Source organism: Armigeres subalbatus, chromosome 1 (genome assembly GCF_024139115.2).
Source record: "Armigeres subalbatus isolate Guangzhou_Male chromosome 1, GZ_Asu_2, whole genome shotgun sequence".
Classification (NCBI taxonomy): Eukaryota; Metazoa; Arthropoda; class Insecta; order Diptera; family Culicidae; genus Armigeres; species Armigeres subalbatus.
In genome coordinates this window covers 35,577,593-35,605,137 of record NC_085139.1, presented here as the reverse complement: position 1 = coordinate 35,605,137, position 27,545 = coordinate 35,577,593, and the positions used below count along the sequence as shown (strand labels likewise).

The 27,545-nt window shown below is 39.1% G+C and overlaps 1 protein-coding gene and 1 long non-coding RNA gene across 6 annotated transcripts; both read left to right on the top strand.

Moving 5' to 3' along the window:
• The first annotated feature begins 1,414 nt into the window (after positions 1 to 1,414).
• On the top strand, positions 1,415 to 27,545 carry LOC134224236 (catenin alpha). Of its 4 annotated transcripts, none has more exons than XM_062703566.1 (9): positions 1,415 to 1,983; positions 2,391 to 3,289; positions 3,349 to 4,185; positions 8,631 to 8,703; positions 8,835 to 8,902; positions 8,967 to 9,148; positions 9,215 to 9,455; positions 9,539 to 9,655; positions 26,100 to 27,545. In XM_062703566.1, the coding sequence occupies exons 1-9, from the start codon at positions 1,830 to 1,832 to the stop codon at positions 26,262 to 26,264; spliced, it is 2,736 nt and encodes a 911-aa protein (XP_062559550.1). In that variant the 5' UTR covers positions 1,415 to 1,829; the 3' UTR covers positions 26,265 to 27,545. The 4 variants fall into 4 exon arrangements, with proteins under 4 accessions (XP_062559550.1, XP_062559541.1, XP_062559562.1 ...); XM_062703557.1 differs by having other exon boundaries at positions 9,215 to 9,461; XM_062703578.1 differs by lacking the exon at positions 8,631 to 8,703 and adding an exon at positions 4,295 to 4,361.
• LOC134224259 (uncharacterized) lies at positions 4,368 to 5,833 on the top strand. 2 transcript variants are annotated; one of them, XR_009982883.1, is made up of 3 exons: positions 4,368 to 4,902; positions 4,954 to 5,282; positions 5,361 to 5,833. It is a non-coding gene; the product is annotated as an uncharacterized LOC134224259 (long non-coding RNA). The 2 variants fall into 2 exon arrangements; XR_009982882.1 differs by having other exon boundaries at positions 4,368 to 5,282.

Here is a 27,545-nt window from a genome sequence, read left to right as displayed (position 1 = left end):
AATTACATCAACATCTAATACTAAGGACACACCTGTGGTACTTGTACCATGGTACAAGAGAACAAGAAAATTATTCCAAGACTATCTTTAATAAAGACAATAATTGGTATGGTACTCATTTCAAGATTCTTGTACCATGGTACTTGTACCACCAGTGTGTCATTAGTATAATGTAGCTCACTTTTCGCTCTCGTTCCTTTCACAATTTAAACGAGGTTTCAATCCTACAAAGATCCCGTCTTTACCACCATAATTTCATTGATGCCGGCGTGACATGCTACCATGACCGAACGATATTTTTTTTTTCAAAAAGCGGCGATAATTTTTCCGAGGTTATCTTTATCGGAAAGTTGGTTCTGATTTTAGAGATTCAATTGTTTTCCTTTTTTCAATTTTTGATGTTGACATTTGGTTGTGAATAATATGCACACCGTCGATTAAAAATCGTACCTAAGAAATCCTTGCAATGATTAAATCAATTTTATTCTTCAAAAGATTAAATCAAAAATAATCCATGCAATGAGTGGATAGACGGAATATGGTTTTAGATTAGATTTTAATCTATTTGGCTTTTTTATTTTTATCCGTGTAGATGAAGCTAAGTCCTCTACGAACGCCTATGCATTCAATGTGAAAGCCATCATCGTGTCGTTTGTTGACCGGACACCTTCAGCAGACTCTGAAAAACACTCACTGCCAGTATTTGCCTCAAAACCAGTATTGAAATCAAGAAACTTACCAGGAAATCTACGTTGCGAATTCTACACTGCTAAAAATATCTAAATATAATATATGTGTCGCCGTTATAAATTTTTGCAATAGCTTCACCCTAATATAATCGATATAGAACCACACATAAATTAGATAATTGCTAATTCGAGACCACACATTAAGTTTATTTGGATTTATATTTTATTAGTAGTTCGCGTGGAGAATGGTTATGTGTGCGCCTTTATACATCATAAGTTATATCTATGGATTTTTGCCAATAAATATGTGTGGATTTTTAGTAGTGTAGCTGAAGAAAAACTCACTGGCGAAAAGTCCTTTCCTTCCTTTCATCCAGGAACGCCAGTTCTTCCAGCTAGTGTCAAAAAGTACAATGACCGATTGATTATTACACACCGACAAGCCGCCATTACCGAGCGTGGAAAGCTGGGTACATAATCAATTTAATAAATATTAATAGAGTGAACGATTGGTTTTACACACACACTAGCCACCATTTACCAATCGCAGAAAACGGGATAGGATTTTTTGGAATGTAACGCGAGAATTCCCTCCGCGTAACGCTTGACATAATGCACATAACGCTTAATATCGTCTGATTAAGACGATTAAGCAATCATTTTTGGAAGCAATCTGCTGCATGGGCTGCACGGGAAAATTCCAGTCCAGTCGCAAATCAGAAAACATTTTCGAAGTCATCAAGAAAAACGTCCCAAAGGCAGCACAGTCTGTCACACCCTCGAAGTTTTTGCAAAATTCGGCGATAAATTTCGCTTTAAAGTAATTCAAAATATTTCTGAACTGTGGAGAAAAATCGGTGGTACACAGAAAAAGTGAAGCTCCGTGAAAATAAGTGATTTTTGGGAGGGAAAAAGTGAATTAAAAATTTGTGTTTTGGGCTTCTTAGTTTTCTTTCCTTTGCTGGAAAACTGGATTGCAGACCTTTGTGGCGAAATTCGATACGGGGCTGGGTGTCAGTGTGTTGGTGATTTGTTTACCAAACAGTCGACTTTTGACCACTGACTGGATCGATCCACTTCATCGGTTAGGGGCGAGAATCATTGCGATTTGGTGACTCATCATCTAGACAGGGAAGCAAAATGGGCACTCTGTCGGATTTCGGTCAAGTGGCCCTGAAATGGGATCCGAAAAATCTCGAAATTCGCACGATGTCCGTGGAGAAAACGCTGGAACCGCTGGTGCTGCAGGTGACGACCCTGGTCAATACCAAGGGCCCCAGCAAAAAGAAGAAAGGTGAGTTGCGATGGAAAAATTAACTGGATTGAAAAATATTCTTTGTAATCCTTTGTTAGCTGTAAGGAATTTTAATTGTTTGTTTATTTTTAACGATAACCAGTTAGTATATACATACCTTATATCGGGTCAAGGAGTTGTTAAAACAGAGAAAATGTGTTTTAATTAGTATTTCAAATTCTCTTGAAAGCCAAACCCTTCACCAAGCATTGCTTATCCAGACGTATGAATCTGGTTTGAGTCCTTAGTGAAGTAAAGAAAAAATTCCTATGGACCGATTTTTTCAGCTCCTCTTCGGTCTTAAGCCAGTTTTAAGTTATGCATAAGTAGTTTTTTTTTTGAGTTACACGAAACAAAGATTTGGTATTGAAATGTTAAAAATGACTAAAATGTTTGAATTGTTTTAGGAAAATCAAAACGCGCCAGTGCGTTGGTAGCTGCCGTCGAAAAGGCAACGGATATATTCATCGAACGTGGCGAGCAAATCGCTTACGAAAATCCCGATATTACACAAGAAATGCTGTCGGCGGTGGACGAGGTTCGCAAGACCGGCTCGGCGATGAGTATTGCAGCTCGCGAATTTTCCGAAGATCCGTGCAGTTCATTGAAGAGAGGCAATATGGTTCGAGCGGCGAGGAATCTGCTGTCGGCGGTCACACGTTTGTTGATTCTCGCTGACATGGTTGATGTGCACTTGCTGTTGAAATCGCTGCATGTTGTGGAGGACGATCTCGATAAGTTGCGGAATGCTTCCTCACAGGACGAGCTAATGAATAATATGCGCCAGTTCGGAAGAAACGCAAACGAGCTTATCAAACAGGCCGCCAAGAGACAGCAGGAGTTGAAGGACCCTCAACTGCGAGATGATTTAGCAGCAGCTCGGGCCGTTCTGAAGAAGCATTCGACTATGCTGTTGACTGCATCCAAGGTTTATGTTCGTCATCCGGAGCTGGATCTGGCCAAGGTCAATCGGGACCATATCTTGAAACAAGTCTGTGAAGCAGTGAATACGATCAGTGACGTCGCCCAGGGAAAGGCCACTTCACCACAGGATATTTACGTCGGCGCCGGAGAATTGGCTGCAGCTTTGGATGATTTTGATGAAGGAATCATTATGGATCCGTTGGCGTACAACGAGGTTCGTTCGCGGCCATCATTGGAGGAACGATTGGAGAGTATTATCAGCGCTGCCGCACTGATGGCCGACGCAGATTGTACCAGAGATGAGCGGCGGGAAAGAATTGTCGCGGAATGCAATGCGGTTCGTCAGGCGCTGCAGGATTTGCTTTCGGAATACATGTCAAATGTGAGTAACAAGGTGTAATACTGATCAAGAGGAAAACGATTGAATATTTTTGTTTTCAGATGGGAACTAAGGAACGTACGCCGGAGTTGGAGCGCGCCATCGGTCAAATGTATCGCAAGACAAAGGATCTGCGACGGCAGTTGCGTAAGGCAGTTGTTGATCATGTTTCGGATTCGTTTTTGGAAACTAACATGCCGTTACTGGATTTGATCGACGCGGCTCGTTCAGGAAACGAGAAAAAGGTGCATGAGCGCGCCGAAACGTTTACGAAACATGCCGAAAAGTTGGTTGAGGTGGCCAACTTAGTGTGCAGCATGTCGAACAATGAGGATGGGGTGAAAATGGTCCGCTATGCGGCAGCTCAAATTGAGACTTTGTGTCCGCAAGTTATCAACGCCGCCTTGATCTTGTGCGCAAGGCCCAATTCGAAGGTCGCTCAGGAAAACATGGAAGCTTATCGGCAAGCCTGGGAAAACCAAGTCCGTATTTTGACAGAAGCGGTCGATGATATCACTACGATTGACGACTTTTTGGCTGTGTCGGAGAATCACATCTTGGAGGATGTGAACAAGTGCGTTCTGGCGCTGCAGGAAGGGGATGCATTAGACTTACGAAACACGGCCGGTGCCATCCAGGGACGGTCGGCTCGTGTTTGCAACGTCGTCGAAGCGGAAATGGATAATTACGAACCGTGCATCTACACCAAGCGGGTACTAGAGGCGGTTAAAGTCCTGCGGGATCAGGTCATGTCCAAGTTTGCACAGCGCGTGGACGTAGCTGTCGATGCGTTGTCTTCCAACTCGGCTAAAGATGTGGATGAGAACGATTTTATCGACGCCAGCCGGCTGGTGTACGACGGAGTGCGGGAAATTCGACGAGCTGTGCTCATGAACAGGGTAAGCTGGGTGGTATTTTATTGTTTTTTTTTTATTAAGTTGCCTCCAAAGATGTTACTGAAATTACGGAATAACACGAATTTCTATTGTATCACGTATTGCTTCGAAGGATGAAGAAGATCTGGATCCGGAAGATATTGAAGACGAGCAGTACACACTGGAAACCAGAAGCAAATGTAAGCCTATCGGGTCTCGAATCAAGACTGGACCCCAGAGTATAAATGTTATCTGTTTTAATTTGAATGGGTTGAATGACATTTCCCGGTAAAACATTTCTATCTCTAGCCTTATGCCTTGTTCAGATTACAGCTGAATAACATGTTATTCGAAGGTGTTACTTCTGAATAACAAAAGCGTTCGCACTAGCATTTTAGGTAATACTATTTGACAGCTGACAGCATGTGTCAAGCGCCAATTTTTTTCGAGCAGTTTGTTGTTTGTTTACAAATATGCAGCGAGATTCTTCAAATTAGAATTCAATTATTATTAAACAATTATTAAACAATTATTATTAAACAATTTCTGTTTGCGATTAAAGAACTGTTTAGCGGTAATGGGATTTATTAATTTGCTATTTTCTTCGTAATTGCAAGAAGCGGACCAAACTCCGAAGGCGTGAGTTCAGTATGGGATGAAACAGATAGTGATTAGTGTGCGCTAAAAAGCCAGAAGTATTTGTGTGCTTCGTTTAAATTTTATTTTGCAAGTAGGTTACAAGTAGGTAATTTCATTAGCTTTTTTACTGATGTTGCTTTCTATATAAAATAGTGTGTATTGTTTGTCTTAGGTTTCGTCACCGGTGAACGGGATGTGAAGTCGAGGATTTCATAAATATTACACAGGCAGAATGCATCAATGGAGCCTGGAAGGTCAAGATGGATCAGAAATAATACAATGTTTAGCAGCTGCAAGACGAGCCAACGTGAATTCAAGTTAAACAAAATTGTATCGCCAAAACAGTGTGACAATGGAATTCATGGAACAACTTCAGCGCGAGAAACAGGATTCCTGGAACCCGAACTAACTCGAGAACTACGGTGGAAATTCCAAAAATATTCAGTGCTATCGTTTGAAGCGACCGACGGCTTTTTACTGGGGTAAGTCCGAAACAGTTTATTATGCAATTTGAAATTTTCGAAATAATGTTACTGACGATAATAATTTTATGTATTTAGATGCGTCTAGTCCTTGGACCCAATGGGAAGTATCATCAGTGTTGGTTGTCCTCCCCTATTTGGTTGTATCGTTGATCGGATTATTCTGAACCTATTTTGTAGATCCAGTTTTGCTCAAAAGGTCACCAATCGGAAAACCACAAGTTGCCGGTAGTGATAGTATTATAATTGGTTTTAAGAGTAAGAAACCCACCGTCGTTTCGCCCACGAAGTAACTTCCAATTTTTATAATAAAATAACAATTAAACAACGCAGGATGATATCGCACGTAATCATCATCATAGGAGATGGTATTAGTTGCCAAAATCAGCTAAAACCATTCATCACATTCCATTTATATCTCAACTTAGGTGAACGAGGCCAGGCACGGAACTACGTTGTTGTGTTTCGCTAGGAAGGGATCGTGGAGTACTACTAACTAAAATAGATACTAGAGTAAAATGATTCAAACGAAATAAAGATATTCAAACGCATTCACTTCTTCTTCTTTTTCTTCTTCTACGGGTCTACATTCCAAGTGGAACCTGGCGCGTTTTTCAACTTGGTATCCTTCACCATTTTCTCAGTTAAAATTTGAAAGCTTTTCTATGCCCGCCATTTCATAAGTGTATGTCCTGTTTGGCAAGTACAATGGATACATTATGCCCAAGCAATCGAGATTATTTTCCACCCGAAAACATACTACACTGCCAAAAATATCTATATAAGATATATGTGTCGCCGTTATAGATTTTTGCAATAGCTCCACCCTAATATAATCGATATAGAACCACACATAAATTATATAATTGCTAATTCGAGACCACACATAAAGTTTATTTGGATATATATTTTATAAGTAGTTCGCGTGGAGAATGATTATGTGTGCGCTGTTATACATCATAAGTAAAATCTATGGATTTTTGCCAATAAATATGTGTGGATTTTTGGTAGTGTAGACTTAACCTAAAATTAAAACTTGTTAACTCTGGATTCGCAGTCCTACGCATTCAGTTGAAGGCAGATAGTTTAAGGGCTAAATATATTCAACTTAATATGAATTAGACGGTTCAAATAAAATGTAAGCAATCTGAAAATCTATTCTTGTTTTTATTAACCATGGATTCAATTCACTTTTAATCTAGCTTTATTTTTTTATGAATTTTAAAATTATTTATGAAAGTTTCCCAAGTAATACCGAATTTAAAAATTGATGTATAACGTGTTTGAAGTAAGTTGTGAAAAGGTTTCTGTTAAACATACAGCTTATTGATTGATAGAAGATGTTTTGTATTACATTCTCACGACTTTCTGATAACATGTAATTTTTTGATATTTGTTTGGTTTTTCAAAATGTTTTGTTTTACACTCTAGAGACATAAAACATGTCGCCAGGATGATTTCTCGAACTTACAATTAACTATTTTGACTATTGTTTAGGGGTCGTACACTAATTACGTAAGCACTTATGGGGAGAGGGGGAGTCTGCTATTTTCTTACGCTCCATATAAATATAAAATGATTTATCTTGGAAAAATCTTACATGGGGCAGGGGGGATTGAAAACCCCAGAAAAAATGCTTACGTAATTAGTGTACGGCCCCTTAGTTAGAAGATATGTAGTTATGATCCACATGTATGTGTATTTTAATTTATTTTATCAAAATGGAATTCTAAAAAATGTTTGCATGTATTTTTTTCATCCAATCCTGTAAATATTTTTATATGAAATGAGACATTTGTCAACAGCTTTTGTTGTATTAAATTTACAGATCATATTATGTTGAACGAATGAACATTTAATATTTAATATTGAATACAGTCGAAATTCGCTGGTTGGGATTTTAATACTTGGGTCACTTTTTAGTTGGGCCTCCGCTGGTTGGGTCATGGCCCAACTAAAAAGCAACTGTACGTCAAAATTCAATGTAAACACGGAAAACGGGACTGGGCGTCACTGGACATCATTTGTGATGTTTAAGTCGAAATACACGTATTCAAATGGCTGTCAGTTGGCCCAACTAAAAAACCGGATTCGTTAGTTGGGCCGAGGTCGTGGCCCAACCAGCGAATCGCGACTGTATTTAGTATTTAATTTTCAATATTTTATAATAAATATTTAATATTTAATATTAATTATTTAACATTTAATATCAATTACATATTTTATATTTAATATTTAATATATAATATTTAATATTTAATATTTAATATTTAATACTTGATACTTAATATTTCGTATTTAATATTTAATATTTAGAATTTAATATTTAATATTCAATATTTTATATTAAATATTTATAAATATTAAATTTTGAGTATTAAATATTAAATATTGAATATTAAATATTAAACATTAAATATTAAATATTGAATACAGTCAAACCTCCATGAGTCGATGTTCTATGACTCGATATCGACTCATGGAAGCAAATTATGCCATATTAAAAAATATTTTCTGGGTTACTGTGATGGTCCCTTCAAACGGCTTTCCAAAGATTTGCTATTCCCCATCTCGATATTTCCATGAGTCGATGGTCCCTTCAATATCGACTCATGGAGGTTTGACTGTATTAAATATGAAATGCGACAGTCCATCATGAAGTATACCTTGCCAATTTTCAGCTCCGTTGTTCTACACAGCTGATTGAAGAATCCGATAGAAAACGAATAGGAAATCAAAAATGACATTGCCGTATAATCCAATTGGACACGTGAAATGACCAACCACTTGAATGCAAGAAAACATGCGCAGGGCCTTCGGCCTTCAGTCGAGCAGCAAATTCGATCAGTTGTATCATGTTATTCGCAATAACATGTTATTCAAAGGTGTTATTCGGCTGTCAGAAATGTATGGGAATATTACCTTCGAAAAACATGTTATTGGCCGAATAACACCAAAGCGCGAATAACATGTAATTCGGCCGTAGTGCGGATATAGCATTAGAAAAAATTAAAAGCGAAATGTCTCCACAATTTTTATGCTTGTGTCTTTTTATCTAGTACTGCTTCTGGTATTCAATTAGTCTCATATTCTTCAAATCGCCATTAGGTTTTCGGGACGTGTAAAAATTCGTGTCATTATTTCGTATTAAGTTATCTATAGCAACCAGCATCACATCTCTACAACTGTAAATTATTTTAAAACGGCCTGTATTCTTTCTCTTTGCATATTGTTCGTTTGTGCGTTTTGTTTCTTGTATCATTTGTCCTGTCACACATCCTCAAATCACCACAACCATCATCGTTGTAAAATCCTGCGAATGTGTATGTGTCCATCACCATCCATCAGAGCTCCGACGAGCTGGACACCGATACCGAGTTTGAACCCGTCGAAGACATGACCGTAGAAACCAGAAGTAGATGTAAGATTCGAATGTCTATTCAGTGGAAAGTAGGATTGTAGATTTGATAATTTGTAGTTTGGTACAGGGTCTGGTTTATTATTCATATTTTCACAGAAGAAACAGTAAATAACTGATTTTATTTTGTTTAGCGAGCGCACACACTGGTGATCAGACTATCGATGAGTATCCGGACATCAGCGGAATCACGACTGCAAGAGTAAGTTCTTGCGTAGTTTGTTGATAAACGGTACAGCAAACATAACTTTCAAAACAATTAACAGGAAGCTATGCGAAAAATGAACGAAGAAGACAAACAGAAGATTATGCAGCAGGTGGAGTTGTTCCGTCGCGAGAAGTTGACGTTCGACTCCGAAGTGGCCAAGTGGGACGACACAGGAAACGATATCATCTACCTGGCAAAGCACATGTGTATGATCATGATGGAAATGACGGACTTTACACGGTTTGTTACTTGTTTTTATTTTTTATCTTCGAAGAACGTTTCGATTGTTCTCAACTATATTTACAGCGGTCGTGGTCCACTGAAGACCACCATGGATGTCATCAACGCGGCCAAAAAGATCTCCGAGGCGGGTACCAAGCTGGATAAGCTGACGCGGGAGATCGCCGATCAGTGCCCGGAGAGTTCCACCAAGAAGGATCTGTTGGCGTACCTGCAGCGCATCGCACTCTACTGCCACCAGATACAAATCACCTCAAAGGTCAAAGCCGACGTACAGAACATCAGCGGTGAGCTGATTGTATCAGGGGTAATTGTAAAATTTGTTCCATTTTCTTCTGTTGAACGATATAATCTACCGTTGACGTTTGCATTCACTTTTCTTTGTTGCAGCTGGACAGTGCCACTTCGCTTATCCAAGCGGCTAAGAATCTGATGAACGCCGTGGTATACACGGTGAAGTACTCCTACGTTGCGTCTACCAAATATACTCGCCAGGGAACCGTTTCGGTATGTATCTTCCGCAGTTCGCTGGTTCCGACTCCACCTAGACTGTTAGCCCTTCTCCACCTCGCCCTTCGACTTTCTTCAAATGAATTCAAGTGTCTAATCAACTAACATTCTTCTATTTCCCACCTACGTAACAACGGGAATGTTTAACCTTGTTCCTCCAGAATTACGTAAGTTGTTCCCTCAATCGGTGTATGCTTAGAAAATTCGTCTGTATATTTGCCTTTTCTCGAACTTTTCTCTAAGATCTGAATGTGTAGCTTTCGAAGTTCTTTCTTAGTTGATTCTCATAAACACGACACCGAACCGACTGCATCAACGGCTACTAGACGATCTGTAGATGGCATCATAAAAAGTATCTATCAGATACATACAACACTATTTTTTCTTCTCAAGCTTTTGTTATTATTTCTAAAATTTCTTGTTTAAGTATTGATTCGGTGTAGAATTTAGTATTGTGATGCATAAAAGTCATTGTTTATTGTTGTTTGGGATACATGAACAAACGAATTATGTCCTAACGATTTATTTAATGCTACCGTGAAGTACCCTAATTTCGCGCACTTAAGATCTGACAAAGTTAAAACGTTCATTAAAAAACATGTAGTGGTCATTTGGAAACGTTTGCTACTGCATGACGTAGTAGAAGGATTCTAGGTTCTCAAAAAAAATTTACTTGCAAATTTCGCTGCTATTTAAAAAAAAATGGAGTATGAATCCGAGACCGTTGTATGCTCCTTATTTCGCGCAAGAAAATAGGATAGTTCCTAATTTCGCGCAAAAGTGTTCCTAACTTTGCTCATGTTTGGAATTGAATATCGTTATTGGTTTGAGTAAATATAATCAATTAACCAATAGAAGCATGCATCCATTGTTCAAAATATGCAGATAACGGTATCAGACAGCCGTCAGTGACCCATTCTTTAGTCGAAATGGTATGTGCCTATATTTCGACCCTGGAGCTTTGCTTAGATTTTACTTTATGCATTTTAGTTGACACAAGTTATAATTCCTAAAATATCGTTTGCTTCTGAAATATAAACTATATTTTAAGAAAAAAGGCATTGTATGAGCATTGTTTAGCTGGTGTATAAAAAAGTTTAAATTTTCGAGACGTCATGAAAGAAAGTCTTAAATTCCGCTATCTCTATCTCATAGGACATCTTCATATATGTTTTTTTATTCAAGACATTTTCAATATTATATACATTATCGAAAAAGCTGCTGTAGTTTTATTTTAAGTTTAGCATCATTTTACACATCGCACATTTTAGCATCATTTTACACATCGGATTTGGTAGCTATTGCAGGCACTGATCTATAAGATTTTTCACGTCAACATTAGTCGATGTCGGTGGTTATCCGACTGAAAATTAGATAAAAAGCGTATGGGAATAAACTTTTCGGGTTCTATTCAGTGTAAAACTGTCTTGTGTATTATATTGCTTTTGTTTCATTAGAATGTTGCAAATGAAACTACGCAACAACAATAAACGAAGTTAGGCACCATAATTACTCTCATATACCAAATTTCGCTCACAAAGCGAAAGTCTAAATAAACACAAAATACATAAAATTTTACACTTTTGAATAGTAATGACGAATAAACATATCCAACAGAGCATAATGGATACAAATATTTCCAAAAAGTAGCCAGTTTTGTACAGTAAAATCATTTGTTTACTTGGGTCATGTTCTTCGTCGCTGTGCTAAGCACAAGCAAATATGGCTGTCGATGGGAGGATCAAATTGAAATAATTTTATTTGGTGTACTAAACCAAGTTTGTTTTTCAAATTTTTTCGTGAAAAACATTCGACAACAATGATATTTTGTAATCCTCCAGATTTTTCAATTTTGACTGGTACCTAAAAATTGAAAAAAATAAATGATTTTATAATGCGCGAAGTTAGGGCGCGCGCGAAATTAGGGCACATCACGGTAATAGCAGTCAAGACCAATAAAATGATTTTGTGAATAAAGGTTCAATCGTTAATTTCTCTAATCTGATAGCACTCCTATGCAAACTATCACCACATACAGGTAGGAGCGGCTTCGGTTATCTGGTTTGCGTGGATGTGCCACCAGATTGGACAAATCGACGGATGAATCTTTATTTGCCAAATCACATACGTCACATTGAATAAGTACCCCGGCGCGGGACTGTAGTAAACAATCTGAAACACGCTCAGTTACGCTTCCAAGCTTTAAGAAATTCAGTAAATGTAAGAACCTTGAAAAAAGTTATTGCTCTCCACATAGTAGCTACCGATATTTTACTTGTGACAGTTTATGTAGCTCCTAAAATATCATACTTCGAGTTGAAGGACAACGTTCGCGCTATCTTCAACGAGAGAGAGACTTCAACGCCCATCACGGATCATGGGATCCGTGTCACATTGATAACAAGGGTGCAGCACTGTTTGATCTAATCAACGACGAAAACCTTGGATAAGACGTTTATACTGGCGAAAAAAGAATAATCCTCATCGGTTATTGATTTGGTAATGGTTACTCCCAAACTGGTCAACTAATACCACAATGCAGACTTTTGAATATAAAATTGGTAACCATGTCGCCCTGGAAATCATTGTCCGACTCTCGGATATTCAACTAAAACTTCACTTCGCCAAAGATAACACCACCTTCGGTCAAATCAACTGCGAGGATATCAAAGACATCAACGATCTGCAGTCTTAAACGAAGCATACTATAGTAAAGAGCTCTAGGCAAAAGAACAAATACGTGCCTAAATTTTGGTGGTCAAGTGGAACAAGCATGGCAAAGCAAACGTGTGGCACGTTCTCCACGCACAACCGTGCAGGAAGCATAGAGCATTTAATCAAACTAAAGCGGAGGGAGACAATTTTTAATTGTATAAAAAAAGTATCTCAGCAGAAACGGTTCAAGGAGTTCGTTGCTAGTATTGACCCGAGTTATTATTATTTATTCAGACTAAGGCCGAAGTGGCGGTATATAAGAGTCTTCTCCATTCGGCTCGGTCCATGGCTACACGTCGCCAACCACGCAGTCTACGGAGGGTCCGCAAGTCATCTTCCACCTGATCGATCCACCTTGCCCGGTGGATCTCCCAGCAGCTCATGCAACTCGTGGTTCATTCGCCTCCGCCGTCCGCACCCCACCATAGATGGTACGCAGCACTTTCCTTTCGAAAACTCCCAGTGCGCGTTGGTCCTCCACGAGCATCGTCCAGTTCTCGTGTCCGTAGAGGACTACCGGTCTAATGAGCGTTTTGTAGATTGTCAGTTTGGTACGGCGACGAACTCTATTCCATCGGAGCGTCTTGCGGAGTTCAAAGTATGTACGATTTCCAGCCACGGGACTGACACTTGTATACCTCCACCACAGTTTGCTTCGTAGTCAACATTTAAAATTCCGCACTGACAGCCATAAGGATAATCACGGGAAGAAAAGAGATAGGTGCGATCCACACTGACAGTTCCATAAACGAAAAGCAGAAGAAAAGAGACTGCATCTATACTACGAAAACACAATCAAAACATCAGACCCCCGTTTCCAGCCACTATTTCTCTGCTGGTATCATTTTCGGCAGTCACCAGTGAGCCCAAGTACACAAGTTCTTCTACCACCTCGATTTCGTCACCACCGATGCAAACTCGCGGTGGGTGGCTCACATTGTCTTCTCTTGAACCTCATCCTATCATGTACTTCGTCTTCGACGTGTTGATGACTAGTCCGATCCGCTTAGCTTCCCTCTTCAGTCTGATGCAGGCTTCCTCCATCTTCTCAAAGTTACGTGCCATTATATCTATGTCGTCGGCGAAGCCAAATAGCTGGACTGACTTATTGAAAATTGTACCACTCATGTTAATCCCTGCTCTTCGTATTACCCCTTCTAAAGCGATGTTGAATAGCAGACACGAAAGACCATCACCTTGCCGTAACCCTCTGCGGGTTTCGAAGAGACTCGAGAATGCCCCTGAAACTCGAACTACGCACATCACCCGATCCATCGTTGCTTTGATCAACCGTGTCAATTTATCCGGAAATCCGTGTTCGTGCATTAGCTGCCATAGCTGGTCCCGATCGATTGTATCATATGCGGCTTTGAAGTCGATGAATAGATGCACGTATTCGCGGCATTTCTGCAGTACTTGGCGAATGGCGAACACCTGACCCGTGGTGGAGCGTTCGACCATAAAACCCGCCTGGTACTGCCCCACGAACTCCCTTGCAATTAGTGCTAATCGACGGCATAAAATTTGGGAGAGTACTTTGTAGGCGGCGTTCAGCAATGTGATTGCACGGTAGTTGCTACAATCCAGCTTATCACCCTTTTTGTAGATGGGACACATGACACCTTCCATCCACTCCTGCGGCAAAACTTCCTCCCAAATCTTGGTAATGACCCAGTGCAGCGCTCTAGCCAGTGCCTCACCACCATTTTTAAATAGCTCTCCTGGTAGTTGGTCATCCCCAGGGGCTTTCCGGCCAATCTCCTGGATTTCCTGGAGATCCGGAGCCGGTAGAATTATGTCCTTCGCGCGTTCCCCCAGGTCCATCACCATACCGCCATCTTCGTCTGCCACATCGCCATTCAGGTGCTCTTCGTAGTGCTGCCGCCACCTTTGGATCACCTCACGCTCGTTCGTAAGAAGGTTCCCGTTTATGTCCTTACACATATCAGGCTGTGGCACGTGGCCCTTACGTGAACGGTTCAACTTCTCAAAGAATTTTCGTGTGTTATTAGCGCGGCACAGTTGCTCCGTCTCTTCACGGTCTCGATCTTCCTGCTGACGCTTCCTCCGGAAAATCAAGTTTTGTCTGTTCCGCGCCTATTTATATCGGTGCTCGTTCGCCATCGTGCGGTGTTGCAGCAATCTCGCCCATTCTGCATTCTTCTCTTCTACTAACTGCTCACATTCGCCGTCATATCAGTCGTTTCTCTGATCCGGGGGCACCGTGCCAAGTGCAGCGGTTGCGGTGCTACCGATGGCGGATCGAATATCTCTCCACCCATCTTCAAGAGACGCTGCGCTTAGCTGCTCTTCCGTTGGGAGTGACACTTCCAGCTGCTGCGCGTATTTTTGGGCTAGTCTACCGTCTTGTAGTCGCCCAATGTTAAGCCGCGGCGTCCGACTCCGACTTCGAGCGCAGGCATACTGCAACGAGGTAGTGGTCGGATTTAATATTTGCACTGCGGTAAGTGCGGACGTTCGTGATGTCGGAGAAGAATTTACCGTCGATTAGAACGTGGTCGATTTGGTTTTCCGTTTCTTGGTTAGGTGATCCTCATGTGGCCTTGTGGATATTTTTGCGGGGAAAGAAGGTGCTTCGGACTACCATTCCGCGGGAGGCAGCGAAGTTTATGCATCGTTGGCCGTTGTCATTCGATACGGTGTGCAGACTATCCGGTCCGATATGACCGGTCTATACATTTCCTCCCTTCCTACCTGTGCGTTCATGTCACCGATGACGATTTTGACGTCCCGCAGTGGGCATCCATCGTATGTCTGCTCCAGCTGTGCGTAGAACGCTTCTTTCTCGTCGTCGGGCTCCCTTCGTGTGGACAGTGCACGTTGATGATGCTATAGTTGAAGAAACGGCCTTTAATCCTCAGCTTGCACATCCTTGCGTTGATTGGCTGCCACCCAATCACGCGTTGGCGCATCTTACCCGAGTACTTATTCCAAAATTATCTGGGGAAAGCTTCGTAAACTAACTGAAAAAACGATCGACGGACATATGTGCTGATTCATGTGGACATTATTATGGCTCAATATCTACAAGATTTTCTTTCCGAACTACGTTATTCAAACTATCGAGTTGTAGAACAATTTTCTGGTACGAAAACAAAAAAAAAGGACATCCCCTGGTTCCGTTGCAATATCGTGCAGCTTATTGCGCCTTGTGAATGAGGAAAAGGCTAGAGTTATATCTCCAGGCAAACACGTGCTTTAAAAGATTAGTTTTGATTAAATTTGCCTTTTTGTCTTATTCTAGGCACATGCGTGTTTTAAGAAGTAATTTATTCTTTCCCCTTATTCCGGGCAAATGCGTACTTTTAAAGAAAACATCATCTACTCTTCTGCTTTATTCCCGACAAATGCGTACTTTCAAAGAAAGGGACATTTACTCTTCTGCCTTATTCCGGGAAAATGCGTACATTTAAAGAAGGGGTAATCAACTATTTTGCCTTATTTGGAGCAAATGCGCACTTTTGAAGAAGGCATCACCTAATCTTCTGGTAAATGCGTACTTTTGAAGAATGGGTCATCTACTCTTTTTTCCGGGAAAATACATATTTTTAAAGATGGAATCATATTCATATTCAAATAGTCGTGCCGTATTTGACGCATCTTCCCAACGATTGTGCCAAATGATCGTTATGACAAATAGTCTTGAAGTATCCAACACATTATGCCAAATGGTCGTTATGCCGGTTCTATACTATTCCCCAGAAAACCGTTCCCCAGAAAACCATACCCCAGAATTATATTTCCCAGAATGTACCATTCCCCAGAAAATCGATCCCCAGAAAGCACCGTTCCCCAGAAAACCATTCTCCAGAATGTACCGTTCCCCAGAAAACAGAATATATAGATAAACATGATTTCATTTTCTTGTTTTCTTACAAACATCATTGCAAGACCATAATTAAAATCATTTTTTCTTGATGAGTTGGATGTGCAATGGCCATTGTGGTAATTATTAGAAACTATAGTTTCAAATACAATGTGCCTTTTGGCATAATGACCATAAGGTGCCCGCCAGAGTAAGGTTCCTGTCAGAGTAGACGCGCCTACCCGACGTCGCGCGAAAATTGCACGCAAAGAAATAACAATCAATAATAAGGAGCTGTCAAATCGTATGGACGCTTCGTTTCGCATTGCATTTCGCGTCTACTCTGTCTGCACCCTAATCGTGATGTGCGATGCGACTTACGCAAAGGAATAACAATTATTATCAATGAACTGTCAAACTGCAATGTCGCGTCACGTCGCATAGCATGGTCACGTCTATTCTGGCTTAGCATAGCATATGGTCATGTCTATTCTGACTTCAACCCAAAACAGAAAAAAATTTCTTATTTTGAAGTGTGCCTTGATTGAGGAATCAAATAGGGACTAACGCATGTGCCCGGAATAAGGCAATTAAGTCAATGGTTCCTTCTTTTAAAACGCGCATTTGCTCGGAAAAGGGCAAATGAGTGATACATTTTTTTGACTCACACATTTCTCGCTTAACTTTTCAAAAGGACCTAAGTAACATATTTTTCATGAATTAATTTGAGTACTGCAATCAAAAGCTTTCACGTTTTTCTGTTGATTGCGCTATTCAAATTAATTCATGAAAAAAATGTTACTTAGGTCCTTTCGAAAAGTTAAGCGAGATTTGCTTGAAATCGCCTTCTTCCAAATCACGCGTTTGCACGGAGTGTAGCAAACAAGTGGATGATGCCTTCTTTTGAAATATGAATTTATCTGCACTAATAAAAATCTACAGTTTCATTGAACAAAATTAAAAAAAAAAAACAAATACTGCCGTTACACGCATAACTGTCCCATGTACATATGAATGCCCGCTTACTATAAGCATTTGCCGGAAATAAGGTGAATCATAATTGAACGCTTCTAGAAAAGCACACATTTGAATATAATAAGGTCATTTTTTTAAAGACTGCTTTAGGCTCACAATAATAATGCTTTCACCGAAATATTACTTTATGTGAATGAATCCTTACAACATGCCGTCGAAACAGGAAGTATTGCGGCGCGCATTGTACACTTTATCAAGTGAACCATGACCATGGGAAAAGTACGACAAAAGTCGAACATTTTAAGCGTGAAAAGGCCGAAATCACGAAGCAACTCATAAGCAGGATCAGAAGCAGTATTTCGAAATTCGATGTGGCAGAGCCTTCCAGCGGTCATGTCATACCAGCAAAACTAAGCTGCGCCGCACGGCGAACCATGGACCATATGCTAATATTTATTAGTCTAAGTTTGAAGACTAAGGGCATCTCTTTGTATAACATAATCTATTATATCAGATTGAACTGTACTTCTTTGTAGTTTTTTCCCGAGCCGTTCTTTTTATTCTAGTTTTTTAGTTGCCAAAATCTTTTTTCTTCATTGCAGGAATCTTTTTAAAGGTATGAAAAAATTCTGGGATATGGTGCATTCTGGGGAATGGTTTTCGGGGAAATGTTTCATTCTGGGAAATGGTTTTCTGGGGGAATGGTACATTCTGGAGAGTGGTTTTCTGGGGAACGGTTTTCTGGGGAATGGTTTTCTGGGGTATGGTTTTCTGGGGAATGTTATAGAATCGTTATGCCAAATGACCCTTCGTTATGTCAGATGTCGTTATGCCACACGGCATTCTGCCATAGTGCCATATAAGCTTCCCGCACAGAGCTCAACTTCAGTATAAACATTTTAAAATCAGTTTTGTTTTTGAACGGCCCAATTGAAATACCGTCGTGCGGGGCTTCTTTTTGACATCAGGGGCTACTTTGGATTTTGGATTATCTGAAAAAATTAAGCGATAAAAATACCAAATTTAAAACAGAAAGTAAGTATCCAATTATCAACAAAATATCCGAATGGTAATAATGGCAATTTGATAGTAATTTACGTTACAATTCTTGTTTCAAAATGTCCAAAGTAGCTCCCGATTCGTCAAAAGAAGCCGCACGACGGTAGGTAGTTATCAATAATGGGGATACCCAGAGTGAATGTAATTAAGAGTGGCGACACTGTCAGAATTGGAACAAAATTTATCTGTCATTCCCATACAAAATCGCGTTCCAAACGAGCAGAAGATCTGTCAAATGCGGCACATGTCGCCACTCTTAATTACATACACTCTGGGGATACCGAATATTGGTCAAAACAATAGAGATAGGGTAAATCACTACTTGGGCCTATGGACCCGGTTCCCGGCTCACTGCACAGAAAACTAATGATTTAAACTGTTTGGAAGTCGTAGGTTTATGGTTGATAATTTTTAAAAAGTCTCCCATTTATTTTTCACAATACTCAATATTTTTCTATTACTTGTTTTACTCCTAATCGATCCAATTGTAGAAAATAAAAATGTAGAATTCAAAATTTCGCTCTCCAATGCCACACCACTAAGCCGGAGTGATTCTTTCCACTTTTACAAAACGGTATCATCGAATAAACACCTATACCTGAAAATCGTCACAGAGCTCGATACAACCATTGCTTGAAGCTGGTAATCACCACACCATAATTCTAAACACACGCACTTCAATTATTCTTATTTGTTCGTTTCACTAGAACTTATTTAAACATATTAGAATACATTTTAAAAAGTATTCTCAAACCGAACAAAAATTCACCTCGGCCGAAGAACTTCTAGCCGGACCGTGCAGCCAAAAGGCCAGGATTATGAAAATGATCCTTCATCGTTAATAGGAAAATTGTCTAATACGTTGACGCTATCATGTTATTTATAATTCTCTCGATTTCAAAAGGTGAAAAAAATATTGATTTTAAGTATTGGGAAGATATTTGGATGAGTAAATATATCTTCTCAACCAAATAAAAATGATTATGAATAATACCATCTGGCATCTTGTTGTCGTGGAACGTGCATATTTTTGTTTACGTCGCATTTTCTACCGTCCCGAGAGAGAATGAGAGTAAAATGTTGAGAGATTGAGTGAAATTTTGCTTAGGCCGGGAACTGGTTTTTTGTATGCCGGAATGGGAATCGCTATGACTGAAATGAGTGCTGCACTTCGTTAATTTAAATCAAATAAAAGCTTTTTTGAACGATATTTAGCACGAATAGCGATTTTTTAAGCAGAAGTGAACCCCAATGCAGTATTATACAGCTCACAAAATTCAGGAAAAGTTGCTTCCTGTCATAAATATCAATTAAATAATGTAGTCGTAAGCATGTTAGGCCGGGAATGGGGTAAGAAACCCTAATAAACTATAGACGACGATTGTCGCTGCGGTTCCCTTTGTTCTTGTTCCCATACATGTTCTGTGTTCCCACACAGCTGTAAAAAACGTACTGATTTTTCCTTCGTTGACATTTAGGGCGCCAGCAAAGGATGTTTCGCCAGTGACGACAGCGTCAGTCTTCCTCTATGGTTTATTAGCTCTATTTTCGAATCACACAAATACCTAGGAGCGTTAATGGACAATGTAATTGTAATTGTCGCTGAAAATGCAAAAAACGTGTTGCTTGCTTAGCAAGAGAATAGCAATAACTCTTTGTCCTCATCTGCAGAGGATAAAGACAATGTTGCGTTCCATTTTATTTGCAACAAACATGGAGAAATAATTATTGTGAACTTTTCAAACTGCGATAATTTATATATCAGAAGTAAAACACAAATCATGTCAACAGATGTTTAAGTTTATGTTTAAACATTGATAACTGGTGCTTATTTAACTAAAAACATCTCTAAATCCGCGGCAGGCGATCATTGTCCTATTCTGTTCCAGTTTAAGACAAACGCTTGTTGCGAGCTGAGTTTGTCCCAACATTTACAAGAGAGGACAATGTTGTTGTCATTGGCAATGTTGCTATTTTACATAACGAGCCTGGATTAAAAACAAATAGACGCAATACTCCTACCTTTATCAACCTTGTGCTCGATTGGAACCAGAGATGCCAGATTTGAAGACATGTCTTCAATTTGAAGACATTTGAATCTCTGTGAAGACATTTATTTCGTGAAGAAATTTTGAAGACTTTTCAAAATATTTGAAGACTTATCTACTTATTTGAAGATACTCGAAGACAATCAATAAGCCAGCGAGAGAAAATGTAATTTTATTTCTTAGTTATAAATTCTGCGACTTCTATATGGTCGAGGTTCAGCCAAATCACACCAAGCGCCAATGAAATATTTCCTATTTTTTGCCAAGGGTTTCATATAATAGATTTACTTGGTCAAAAATCGCATCGGACATCGTTCAACGCCATAGCTGAGGATCCCTTACAACAAATGTACGCATGACTTAACATGAAATACTTTCCGTTTGTCTTTTGCGAACAAATATATTTTGCGAACAATATATCGAATAAAATATCAGTTAGTCAAAAAGCCGCTTGGTGCGGTTTGGCTGAATCCTAACAATATGTAAATTATGCAAAAAAAAAAAATACAAAAGTTATAATAGTCTTTGTCTGGGGCTTAGAATCTCAATCATAAAAATACATTCACACTAGCTGGCTGATAAATGCAGCGCATTTTAGACTTCATACGCACTTAACTTGGAGTTAGGCGCTGGTTAAAAAAATGCCGATGGCGTGTATGTAAAAAGGTATTTCGATCATTACATTGGAACGCAATGGCCGATATAATTTACGGCAAAAATATATTGAACTCTTCTATGACTTGATCTAATCTATTCAATCGTTGAGCTAGAACCTGATCTTTTTCTAAATCCCTTATACGAATTCATTTGATATTTTCGTTATGTCCATGTTACTTTCGTCTAAATATTCGACGGGAAACTCTTTGAATTTTCTGTGAATTTTTAAAAGAATTTCCGATGAAAATTATGAGGAATTTCTTGTCTATATTCAAGAGAATTGAAATTGGAAATTCAGTACAACATTTATATTTAATAATTTCCATAAAAAAGACATAAAGAAAATCCTCCAGAAAATTAAACGGAATTAACGGAAAATTCATCTTGATTTCCACAATTCCCACAATAAAAGATCCCTTTTAATTTCCACAAGAAAATTGTCTCAATTAATTTTCATAAAAAATTCTAAGAAATTGAAATTATGCTGGTGTTAAATGGATATTTCGTGTTAAATGTGATAAAATTGTGTTAAATGGATAAAATTTTCAAGGTAAATTTCTACAGGAAAATCTAAATACCTAAAAGAAATTCAGAGGAAACTTGCTACACACTTTGGTCACAGATAACAGACATCCAGGCTAGAACAAATTATACCAAGAATTATACTAAAAAAGCTGTGTAAATCAAAGTACGTTAGAATACTGACTGTGGCAATACGTCGTTTGGTGGCGCTAGGTGTCTTTCATGGCGTCATGCGTACTAGCTGTCATATTTCATCGAACAAACATTGCGCGCCAAAATGATACCAAGCTTGCCGCCTCTTCCAGCACGTTATAACTGTTGATGTTCAGGCACTATGGAACCAACAAGGTAAAAACATATTTTTTGCAAAACACTTTTTCGTACCTTCAAACATTCAAGTGGAGTTTCTTCAACTCAAGCCATTTCTCATATTGGTGAAAAATTATATGCTTATAATAGTTTTAACTACTATCGAAGAGAGATAGTGTTCTAAAACAGTTATTCAGTTATATTTCTATACATAACCTGAATTGAAAGACTAGATGGGACATGAATAATTGAAAAATCATGAATATATTTGCACACCAAAATCTGAATTCTAGTTACAGCAAAATGATTTGCTGAAGTATGTCCAGTTTACTGTGATTTCAGCATCAGCTTTTTTCTCCTGATTGATTGCAATTTCTATGAGACGTAAAATATTTTCTATCAATGTCATTAGTAGCAATGAAAAAAGTAGAAAATTAATTGTGAAGCTGATTTAATGAAATTTCAATGCTGTCTGATTTCCAGCGAAATAAACTTAAAGTGTGAGCACAAATTATGGCCTTTTCATCCTTTTAATGCTTCGCTGCTGGCTGTGACGATGACTGTGGCTAATGGAAAGGGTCACAAAACAAACTATGCGCTCCATGATGGCAGAGAAATAGCTTGCGCTAGTGTGAGAAAGAAACATCACATATGGAATCAAAACCAGTGTGAGGAGGAGGATCTGTTGTTTATGTTTATGATGGGTAGTGGCGCCTAAAATTTTGACAGCTTCTTGATGAGAGAAACTATGCGATGCCAGCGCCTCCACGAGATTGCCACTTGTATTGCGTTTCAAAACGTCCGTTAAATTCCTTACACACGATTGAAAACGGACTTGTATGTCTGTTCTCTGTGCTTTGGTTGATTTTTTCCTTGAATTCCTTTGATTATTCTTCTAGAAATATTTTTGGACATTCTTCCAGTTATTACTCTGCGAATTCCTCTATGAATTTCTTCAAAAAATCGTTCTGGTATTCTTTCTGTAATCCCTCCAGGAATTTGTCCGGAAGTTTCAGGGATTTATCCGAAAAATCCTCCAGGAATTAATTTGGAAGATCCTCCAGAAGTTTCTCCAGAACTCCTTCAGTTGTTCCTTCACGAATTCCTCCAGTAGTTCTTCCAGGATTTTTTCCGAAAGATTTCCCGGGATTGCGGCGGAAGCTCCACAAGGGATCCCTCCGGAAGTTCTTCCTCTGGAAGATCCTTTAAGAAAGTTGCCGAATGACTCTCCAAGAATGCCTCCGGAAGTATACTATGAAATTTATCTGGTATTTCCGAAAGCAATCCTGGAGGAAATATCAGCAATACATCAGGAAGCTAATCCAAGAATTCATCCAGAACTACCTTCAAGAATTTCTCCAGAAGTTTCTTCTAGAATTCCACCGGAAATTGCTTCAGGAAAATCCTTCAGGTATTCCTCCAGTAAAAAAACATCCGGAATTCACAGGTTTCTACAGGAATTCCTTCTTAAGTTCCTCCAAGAATTCCTTCGGAAGTTCCTTCTGAACTTTTTCCGGAAGTTTATTCAGTAAATTCTTTGGATGTTCCAACAGGAATTCCTCGGGAAATTTCTTCAGGAGACTTCCCGAAGTAATTAGAAGCTCCATCCAAAAGAAGTTAAAAGAAGATCCATCAGGAATTTATCTGGTACAACATCCAGTACAAAATCCAGGGGAAACTCGTCATGAAAAAATTAAATAATTTTAAAGAGAATATTCTCTTGAATTCTAAGAATTTTTATGTTACAAAAATAAACATTATTCCATATCAGTAAAACAAGGAGATTATTGAATTTACAAACCTATTGGATTTTGAAATTTCTCGCTAAGAATCGTTATTTTAATATTGAAGACATTTGAAGACATTTATAAACGACTGTGAAGACATATGAAAATATCTTCTGGCATCCCTGATTGGAACAACCGATTTGACAGCAAATGCGCTGTTCCAATTTTGACACTTCATCTCTTTGTTATGAGTGCAGCCTCTTTTTTTAACTTCCCTGATCACATGTATAAGAGAGCTAACGGAAAATATGTCAGAACGTTTAAATCTCCTGAAGGTTATTAGTACAACCACAGATAACAGATATTTAGGCTAGCCTAGAACAAAAAATCCCATGTAATCTTTTGAATTTATATACTTTGGCCCACTGCAGTTGAGTAGTTAACTGATTGCGGAAGTACATACGGACGTTGCTGATTAGCAACCGTCGAACGTAGCCAATGCATTTCACAGCCGCATTCGGGCTGCGTTTTTCATAACAATGATCCTTGCGCCATCTCCAAACGATTGCCAAATCCGTTCCTTATTTAAAACACATTTGAAATAGCGGTTGCGGATGTTTACACACGTATCAGAAATGGGTTCTTCCGAACTCCTGTAATCCTGGACAACGTATCTCGCATATCTCCACACCCTCCTGCTGTTCGCCCATCGTCGCTTGCTGGCCAGTCGCCTCTGCAGAGTGTCCAGGACGCACCGCAGTAAGCTTCTCGGGAGATTCTTCCAGTCCCTCTATCTCAGTCGCGTCATCTGCTGCCAGCGTTCATCTAAATCGTCCTGACCCTGAGTTAAGATGTGGATTGGAAATCTCCCAGTATTTTATTCCAGCCTCATCAACCCGGTCGATCGATCGTAACACCGAAGATCTCCTGATTTACTACCAAAACGTAGCTGGCATCAACTCAGAAGTAGATAGCTATCGTCTAGCAGCATCAGTTTAGTGCTACGATGTTATTGTCCTGAACGTAACTTGGCTAGAAGATTGCACTCTCTCGAGCCAAGTGTTTGGTACTGAATACGAAGCGTATAGGTATGACCGAACTCCTGACAATAGTAGAAAATCTTCTGTGGCGGGGTTTTCATTGCAGTACAGTGTGGTTTGAAAGCAAGGTTAATTGGAAATACAGCGTGGCAATGTTTGGAGCCTGGATGTCCATCCAATTCATTTTTCTTTGTGCCGTGTACATACCTCCAGATCGAACACGTGACGTCGACTACTTAGGTATGGCAGCGGTGGATGAGCTTCTTGTCATCGGCGACTTTAATGTTTCCGGTGTTTCGTGGAGACCGTCTCACAATGGTTTCCTCTATCCCGACGGAGAACGGTCAGTATTTCACTCGGGTGCGTTGCATTTTCTCGATGACGACAGCACGGCGATGCTATCTCAAATCAATCACGTAGCGAATGAGAATCAACGTTGCTTGGATTTATGTTTCGTGAGCAAGCAAGATGTCGTTCGTCGCCGCAGCTCCAGCTCCCATGGTCAATCTCGTCCCATCCTTTAGTTGTCGTTGTCCGAATCCTGGTGAGCCTGAGAGAGTTCAATGTATTTCCCGCTTACGTGTCATACAACTTTCAGAAGACCGATCATCAAAGCATTGTCGACGTACTATCTGGTATGCGTTGGGACGCTATACTTGCTAATAATGTCGAAAATGCTGCGTTGACTTTCTCGCATATCTTGGCATCAGTCGACCCGTGGAAGCGTAAAATAGGAACTTGTGGGGACCAGAGCTATGTTGGGCGCTCCTTCCTTAATGTCAACCCACCATTTTGCAGCCCTCAGCATTGGTGATACCACAGCTTAAACTTCGTCGTCGTCGATGTCCATCGTGTTTTTTAATACTCCTTTGTTTTCACCGTTCAACAGTTGGTCACCGGGTCTTATCTAATCTTGCTCGTAGCCCGTACCCCCCGCGGAGTACGGGGAAATTGAGATAATTGTTGGTGTGTAAGAGGTTTACGACCTCATCCGACCGGATCCATATCAAGTTATTTACTCAATACAAATGTTTGTATAGTGGAAGTAAATGAAAGACATATTTGTACATCTACAAGTTGTGCAATTTCCATTAAAACGTTCACAAAAATAATTAATAAAAAGAAAGGATATAGGTACATATTATCATGTTATTATCTGAGAGTTATTATTATTTGAAAATATAATCATATTAGAATCCAAAGCAATTATAGTGTATTTTTAGAATTATGGTCATTTAGACTTACACCGAGTCATATACACTCACCGCTAGCTAAAGGACGCTAAGCGGCCAAATCATTTTCTCCATTCCATACTATGATGTTCATGTTCTATAATCCATATTAATATTTTGTATATCTGTACATAGTTCCACATTCTAACTGCGCACTGCATCAAATGATATAAATCTAACATGAAATTGAGTCTTAAAATATTAGTCTTGACAATTCAAAACAAGTCCTATATCGAATGATTCAGTAAGCGTAGTATGAACATAGGTACCATGAATGCCGTAACATACGACCACATATTTACGAGATCATACTCATTTGTCCCTTCCCCAGTCGCCGATTGTGGTTTGGAAGATGAAAGCCCCCGAGAAGAAACCGCTGGTACGCCCGGAGAAACCCGAGGAGGTGCGTGCCAAGGTGCGACGAGCTTCGCAGAAGAAGGCCCAGAATCCGGTACACGCCCTTTCGGAGTTCCAGAGCCCAACGGACGCAGTTTAAGCATCGCTGTCGTCGACGACGTAATATGTAAAAGGTAAAATCCTATCGCAATCTAAATCTCCTCAATTCCTGTGACTGTTAGATTGGGTGGCAGCAGACGTTAGTTTGGCTGTCTCATTAGTATGTCTGGCCGAAGTGTAGATGATTACTGCAACAGTTGCAACTCTAGACCGAAAAGACACTTCTGGATACAGCAGCCTATTCAATAGTGATTTTGTATGAGTTTACACATCTACGTTTTTTGCACTGCTATCGGCAAAGGGAAAAGTCATATAGAATAGAAATTTATTCCAAAAAAATGTTTTTATTATTTATATTTATGTCATTTATTACGAAATATATTTTATAAAAAGATAGCAAACGAAGACACAACATGACTGAAAAAATACCGCATTAAAAAGGTTGTAAGGTAACGAAGCGAAACGCACTTTTCGGTATTATCAAAATTGGAAACCCCATTTTCAAGTATATGAGCTACTTAATGTGATTTTTTTCTTACAAATTTATCTTTTAGTATTTATTTGACAAACTATTAAACCCGGATCATGCATTTTTTCACTAAATTTCTTCAGTACCTATTCTATCTAGCATTGGATTTTGAACATTTTAAAACGATACTTTAACTATGTGAAAAATTAACATAACGGTTAATTGGAATGCTGATAATATGGGTCTCTTCAGTATTACTTTTAGTTTTAACCATTTTCTGAATGATAAGATTTTCTGAAAATTTATTTTCTATAAAATATTGTATTGATCAAATCATGCAAAACTAAACAATTTTTCTATCTTTCCTTATTGAATTGTGTACGGCTCGTTAAACTTCTCGAAACACTCCTTTCCTTCGAAAGTGTGTCGTCAGTTGTGAGCATTCCTCATCATTTTCTTGTTGTTCCGTTTTGCTGCTAATCGCCCGAACTTCAATTATATGCTGAATGATGGTGATATTTAAAGAGAATGGAACATTTTAACCGTTGAACATTTGCTGAATTTATCCTTCGATGTGCAAGAATATAAATCCTAAAACCGATGTTTGAAACGGAACGAATATATTGAAGCTCAAAATAATTAAAATACTGGAGAAAAGAGGGAGTACGATGATAGTTCTCATAAATATGTGAAATCTTAAAATACCTATTATATGATAGTGTTACAATGATGTTATAGAAGTAAAATGTATTGCAAAAAACCAACTTTTAACTCATTACTGCACACAAAAAAACACATGACACGCATACACCTATATATACGAATAAAAGCGTAACTAATAAATATCGGAAA

Coding starts and splice junctions, on each gene's coding strand:
- LOC134224236 (XM_062703557.1), top strand. CDS start 1,830: ATGGGCACTCTGTCGGATTTCGGTCAAGTGGCCCTGAAATGGGATCCG. Junction 9,462..9,538: donor TGATTGTATCAGGGGTAATT/GTAAAATTTGTT, acceptor TCTTTGTTGCAG/CTGGACAGTGCCACTTCGCT. Junction 9,656..26,099: donor CTCGCCAGGGAACCGTTTCG/GTATGTATCTTC, acceptor TCCCTTCCCCAG/TCGCCGATTGTGGTTTGGAA.